At 50.0% G+C, this 7,193-nt stretch overlaps 1 protein-coding gene across 1 annotated transcript in view; it reads left to right on the forward strand.

The window, feature by feature from the left end:
• Nucleotides 1-6,265: 6,265 nt before the first annotated feature.
• Nucleotides 6,266-7,193, forward strand: part of FGA (fibrinogen alpha chain) — a 10,282-nt gene continuing 9,354 nt past the window's right edge. The window contains exon 1 of the mRNA XM_006170598.3: nucleotides 6,266-6,388. Within this exon, the coding sequence (XP_006170660.1) occupies nucleotides 6,335-6,388 (54 nt within the window). The 5' untranslated portion in view covers nucleotides 6,266-6,334. The remainder of the gene's footprint in view (nucleotides 6,389-7,193) is intronic.

A 7,193-nucleotide genomic window follows, 5' to 3' on the forward strand; every position in this document is an offset into this window, starting at 1 on the left:
TCTCGCCAGAAAGACAGAGAGAGAAAGAGAGACAGAAAGCAAGAAATCACCCCCCCAGGGGGGATGGCCATGCCTCAATCCCTTCTCCTCCATTCTCCTCTTGGGATCTTGGGCACGCACGCACACGCACCCGGCGTGAGTTTAAGCCACTGGGTCTGGGACTCGAACTGTGGTCGGCTACGTGGGAGTCCAGCGACATAGCCATTACGCTAAGTGCTGGTCCCATCGTGTGCTTTTTAAGTGAGACTGGCCCCATAGTGCAGTGGTTAAGCGCTGAGTAAAGGCAGCCAGATCCCATATGGCGAACTGCAGTCCCAGCCCCAGGGTCCTGATGGATGGAGAAATGGCGGACAGAAGAAGTGACTAGACCCGCGAGTGAGCGGGTGGGGGACTTTCTCTCTGTCTCTCTTTCTCTCTGGTGGGCACACAGCCCTCTGGCTTTGGGGGGGGGTTATTATTTGTTCTGTTTTTTAAATTGATTTTCTTCACAAGGCAGAGAGTAGGCACATGCATGAGAGAATAAGAGAGAGAGGAGCCGTCCACAGGGTGCCACCATGCCGTGAGCCCCTTGCCCAGCCCTCCTGGGTGGTGTGCACGGGGCGTGTCTTCCAGTCCAGCTGGGATCCAAAGCTGCGATCCCCTATGGGGCTGAGCACATGATTCCCTGCACTGCGGAGGCGGGCCAGTGGGCTATATATTGCTTATTAGTCTGCGTGTCTGTCTGTCCAAACAGAACCCACTGCTCCGTGCTTAGCACACAGCTCGCTCACAGGGTGGAGAGCCCACCTGGGCTCGGCCCAGAGGGTCAGACCAACAGAGGGCCCCGTGAAAGCACCTGGTCAGGGATTTCTGACACTAGAAAGAAGACACGAAACTCCCCGTGGCACTTCAGTATTCCCGGAATGATCAAATCTACTGCTGCTACGACTCCTGCTGTGACGTTCAACATTGTCTTTTTTTAAAAGAATTATTTTATTTAAATTTATTTATTTATTTTAATTTGACCAGAGAGGGACAGAGAGAGAGAGAGAAAGAAAGTGAGAAAGCAAGCCATCAGGTCTGAGACTTGAACCAGAGTCTGCTATGTGGGAGTCCAGTGCCCTTAACCACCGTGCCACCTGCCGGCCCCGCCCAACATTTCCTATACACTACTTTATATAATCCTCATGACAGCCCTGCAGGCTAAATACTACCATCCCTTTGTGCAGAGAAATAAGCTCCCTCCGAGAATGCTGGTTATGAGCCCACGTCACTTAGCTGGAATCCAGCTTTCATTCGCCATGAGACCCACTAGTTTTCTTTTCTTTTTTATTTTCTTTTTAAAGGTTTTTACCATAGGGTGCATATGCTCCCCAGAGAGACAGAGGGAGGGAAAGTGAGAACTCACCCACTCGGGAAGATGGCAATGCTGCAGTCCTCTCTCCTTCATTCTCCTCTCAGGATTTGGGGTATGCACACACATGCACCCGGCATGGTTTTCAGGCCACTTCGTCTGGGACTTGAATATGGGAGTCCAGGGCCTTACTCACCACACCAGCTGCTGGTTCCGAGATCCACTGCTTTTCTACCACCCTGTGCAGTCACAAGCGGTGACAACACCCCCCCCCCAACACCCCCAGCACACACGGAGTGGTAAGGACCTGTGTCTAGCACCGCACTAGGCAGCGTGTCTGGGCCTCGTGGTGCTCAGCGAGGGAGACAGGACAGCAGGTAACTTCCCGGTACACTGTCACGTACTGTGAAGGCCGAGAAAGCAGGGTGATGGCGTGGCAGGCTGCTCCTTGGGTAGGGTGGTCGTGGAGGAGGAAGGCCCATGGAGCAGGGCCCGGAGGGATGAGGGAGTATGACATGCAGATCTGGGGGATCCTGGAAAACAGGGTTAAGCCTGCTGGTGGCCTCCTTGGAAGCGCCCTGACAAGGCCCGGGAGTGGTAGCGGTCAATTGTACTGTCCTTTGCTGGTGTGCACTCAGTTGTATTACTGTATGTTGAACCAACTCACTTGAAGCCTACCAGGCTACTCTTGGAGAACTCCTTTGCTCTGCCACGCTCACCTCCCCATAGGGACGCTGCCTGTGGTCACAGGGAAATGTGTAGGGCACGTTGTAGCCCCATCCGGGCCTGGCGTCTTGCCAGCATGGTCCCTGTGGGTTCATATTCACAGATTGTCCTGGAATAATTGCTTCTGGACCTGGAGGGGCCTCTGGGGTTCCCCGAGGGCTCCGGGCTTCCCTGTGAACTCTGCAGCTGCCTTTGGGGAGCTGCCTCAGGAGCGCTCCTGAGCTTTCCTGAGAGCGAGCAGCGAAGGGAGGCTCTGCTTCGGAGCAAGGCTTCCTTCTGTTTAGAGCGAGCTTCATATCCCAGCAGCTCCTTGGCGGCAGCAGGCCAGCTGGGAGACCCATTCATGCTTTCTTGCTCCGTGAAGACCTAGCTTTCCAGAAGGACATAAACACCAGTATTTCAACTCCAGCTCATGGTCTGGTGGGGGAGATGAAAACACTCCACCAACACTCACTAATCTTGCAGTCGGCAGGTGGCGTGGTGGTTAAGGGCGCTGGACTTCAGTGTGGCTGATTGCTCTTCAAGTCCCGAACCTGGCAGCTTGTTTTCTTTCTCTCTCTCTCTCCTCCCTCCTCTCTCTCTCTCACTCTGTCCCTCTCTGGTCAAATTAAAATAAATAAATAAAATAAAGTTAAATAAAATAATTCTTTAAAAAATAGTATTTAGTCTAAGGACATATGGGAGAACAAGAGATTCCTTTTAATCGTAAAGATTATATCAGGCACCCTGTAAAATATGTAGCAGAGTGTCTGAGACTTAGAAAACACTCAATAAGGGGAACCGGCAGTTAGCATAATGGCTATGTCGCTGGACTCCCATGTAGTCGACCGCGGTTCACGTCCCGGACCCAGTGGCTTAAAACTCACACTGGGCGCATGTGCATGCGTGCCCAAGATCCCGAGAGGAGAATGGAGAAGGCATTGCGGTGTGGCCATCCCCCCTAGGGGGTGATTTCTCGCTTTCTGTCTCTCTCTGTCTGGCTGGCGAGCGCACGCGCCCTATAGCGAAAACCTCTCCAAAAACAAGAAAACACTCAATAAGGATTCGTTAACTCTTCTGTTATCAGGATCTGCTTCAATAGGAAGCAGAATTTGAGGCAAGGCAGATTGCCAGACAAACTATAGGATGCCCAGCAGAGCTTAAATTCCAGGTAAATAAATAAACAAAAAGTTTAGAGTACGTGAGCTCCAAATATTGCATAAAGCATAATTATACCAAAATGCACCTTGTATAAATCTGAGACTCACATTTGACCGGACATCTTGGGTTTGTTGCTGTTGTTTTGCATAGGGCACGCAGTCACAGAGACGGAGAGAGACGGAAAGTAAAACACCATCTCCCGTCCATAAGGGGGGTGGGCACACCACAATCCCTTCTTCTCCATTTTCTTCTTGGGATTTTGGGCACATGCACACATGCCTGGTGTGTTTTTCAAGTCATCAGGTCTGGGACTTGAACTGTGCAGCCAGCCATGTGAGGTTGAGCACCTTAACCACCATGCTACCTACTGCCCCCCCCCACTGTTTATTTGCTAAATCTTTCAAGTAAAATCCAGGGTGTTTTTTGTTTGTTTGTTTATTTGTTTGTGGAGAGGTTTTTGCTATAGGGCACCTGTTCTTGCCAGAAAGACAGAGACAGAGAGACAGAAAGCGAGAAATCACCCCCCAGGGGGAATGGCCACGCCACAATCCCTTCTCCTCTGTTCTCCTCTCAGGATCTTGGGCACGCACGCATATGTGCCTGAAGTGAGTTAAGCCACCAGGTCCAGGACTCAAACCATGGTAGACTACATGGGAGTCCAGCGACATAGCCATTACTCGAGCTGCTGGTCCCCTAATCCAAGGCATTTTTTAAGCTTATTTTACATTATTCGCGTCAGAAGACATGTACATCCATGGACACCAAGAGTGAAAGAGACCCTCAACTGGGTTTTGTCATGCTGCAATCCTTGTTCCTGGCCCTGCCAGGGTCTTGAACCCGTGCACACCCAGCCTATGTTCAGGCTCACCTGGGATCTGAACCTGCAGGCAGCCACGTGGTTTCCAATACTGCAGTTTAGCGCCGAGAGCCGTGGATTTGCCCCGGCTATCGGCGCAGACTCTGCCACCTATCTGGGCCAGAAGTTTTTTTTTTTTATGTGCATATTTCAGATTTATATTTATATATATTCGACATGCAAACGCTGTGGCAGGGTCACACAATGGAGCTAGTCCCGTGTGCACCCCTCACCTCACCCCTGGGTGCGTGTGTGTGGTGAGAAGACGTCATAGCTACCTTTGCAAATTTCCAATGCACCATTCAGGGTTGTTCGGAATAGTCACGGAGCTGGACGGCCCTGCAGAGCTTTCCTGGCATAGCCGCGATTCGGTCGCCTTTGACCTTCTCTCCGTTCCCCAGCCTCCAGCCCGGCAGCCGCCATTGCAGTCTCGCTGAGTGAGACCGTTCAGATCCCACGTGTAAGCGGGGCCGGCAGAGGCTGTGTGACTGATTTCACGCGGCACGTCCTCCGGTCCATCCATGTCGCTCCAAATGGCAGGGTTTCCTTCTGGTGAGCGGCTGGATGAGATTCCATTGTACGGATACACACGTGTACATATGCGTCGGTGAGGGGACTCCCCAAGTTTGTGGGGGAAAGGGAATTAAAGAATAAATTAATTTGAGCACACATTTTTCTTAATCCATGCATATTTTTTCATAACAGACATTTCCATGAATTTTTTTTTTTTTAAGACACTGAGTGTCTTTGTCTAGTCCTCCATTGAGGGACGCTCGGGTCCTTCTGTGTCATGGACGCTGTGAACAGCACTGCGGGGAAGGCAGGTGGATGGGTCCTGAACTCTGCTCCTTCGGGAGTAATGCATTCAGGAGTGGGACGGCTGGACCACGGGTTAGTTCTACCGAGCCAGGGGGATCTCTGATGCCGCTGCGACGAGTGGGGACTGTCAACCAGCTCGTCCGAAGACACAGAGACAGGATAGATGACCCTTCCATGGCACTTCAAACTCTTCGGCAGTTGCTAATACCTACGGCGCTTGCAGGTGGCGATGATGGTTCTCAGGGCTCGCCCAGGATGCGCTGGCTCATGCTTCAGAAAAACAAGGGTGTAGGTCACCACTGACCCCCTTGCAAATGAAGAAACAGAGGCATGGGACCAGCAGTTGGTGTAATGGCTATGTCGCTGGACTCCCATGTAGTCGACCGCAGTTCAAGTCCCAGACCAAGTAGCTTAAACTCACGCCGGGTGCATGTGCGTGCGTGCCCGTGCCCAAGATCCCGAGAGGAGAAGGGAGGAGAAGGGATTATGGCGTGGCCATACCCCCTGGGGGGTGGTTTCTCACTTTCTGTCTCTCTCTCTGTGTCTGTCTGGCAAGCGCACGCGCCCTATAGCAAAAACCTGTCCAAAAAAGAGAGAAACAGAGGCATGACGAGGTAAAGAGGCTGCCCAGAGCACCGAGAAGTGGTGTGGCCGGGGCTATGAACCTGGGCTTTGGCTGCAGGGGCTGCCGTCTTAACCACCTGGGGTGGAGGAGGATTGTCAGTTCAATACATGTTTACAGCAGGGCCTTCAGAGCCAGGTTAGCACCAAGCCTTTTTTTTTTTTTTTTTTTCATTTTATTTATTTATTTATTTATTTTCCATATTTTACTGATTCACAAAATCCCTTAAACTAAAAATGTGGACAAAGCTAGAATCTAGTTTCAAGTACACTGTCATTTTCCTCTGAAACTTTTTTTTAATGTAATGAATTTCCATTCATTCCCTGAGCATCCTCACAGCGCACAGAATGTGATTTCCCATCCAGAATATAGGCGTCGTGGCACCAAGCCATTTCTAGAAAGTCAGGCCACCCAATTCTAGTTCCTCCCTGAAGCACGAGCTCGCTTACAAAATCTCTACTCGACAGGGAGCTGCAGGTAGCCTGGGCCCCTCCGATATTCCTCCAAGGAATTGTGCCTTGTCCTGCATTCCCCTGGTCTTCAAAGTCACCCTGTTCCTGGAATGTGGGCCCTTCCCCTAACTGCTGGCTGAGGACTCAAACGCTCTTCGCAACTGCTTATCGGAAGCAAACAGACAGGGGGATTGAGCAAGAATTTCTGGGACACCCACACTGTAGAAGCTGCAGAGGATGGAGAGTGCGAGGCGAGTGTCTAAACAGGACAAAGGTGATGATTAACCAAGCCTTCTGCAGCTTTAAATGGGCTGGGAACACGGGGGAAGCCATCCTCCTTCTTCCAGCGGGAGTGCTCCTTGTGAGCCAGCCCCGCCCTTAGAAAGATGCTTTCCCTGAGGATCGCCTGCCTGGTCCTGAGCGTGCTGGGTGCAGTATGGGTATGGTCCCCTATTTTCTCTTCTTGCTTTCTCTCTGAGACTTATTCCACAAGGACCGTGGAGGTCTGGGCCTGCTAGTCCTGTACCCTGAGTTTCAGCCTGATAAGCTCCAGACCATGGAGGCAGGTCCTGGGTAGGCCCGACACAGGGCAGGAGTGGAGGGGCCAATAGCCCAAGAGCAAGATCCCATATAGACAGTGTCCGATCCCCACGGACAGTGTCCGATCCCCACGGACAGTGTTCGATCCCCACGGACGGCTGTAACTCCTGCCATTCCATTCTGTTTTTCATAAAAGGGTACAACTTCTTTGCAATCTTTGTCACTGTAATGCCTTGGGACATTTTAATGCTAGTTAAGGAAACCGAGCAGTCTACAGAAAGACTTTTTTCCTCTTAGTTTCTTGCTATTTGTTTATAATAGCCATTTGTTCCAATTGTATGATTTTCATATGAATTTTTTCTGAATGGTTGTTCCATGTTGCTCTCAAGACAAAATTAGAAGCTCTCTTTGGAAACATATAACCAATTCAGAAGCGATTAGTTGATAAGACAATATATTTTGTGGGAATTATTATAATTTTTCAATGGTAACTTCTAAATACTGCACTAATTTCTAAAATTTAGCTCCAGAGACCTATATTAAAGAAGAGAAACTTCAATAGGGCTTCTGAAATATTCTGATCTGTAAAAAAATATTTTGAATAGGTTCAAGAAGATATTACCTCCTGGTTAGTTATCCAGGATATAAATTATTCCAATTTATTTCTTTTTCTTTTTCTTTTTCTTTCTATTTTTTTTTTTTTTT

The sequence above is a fragment of the Tupaia chinensis genome, unplaced genomic scaffold (assembly GCF_000334495.1).
Source record: "Tupaia chinensis unplaced genomic scaffold, TupChi_1.0 Scaffold148680_1, whole genome shotgun sequence".
Lineage (NCBI taxonomy): Eukaryota > Metazoa > Chordata > Mammalia > Scandentia > Tupaiidae > Tupaia > Tupaia belangeri.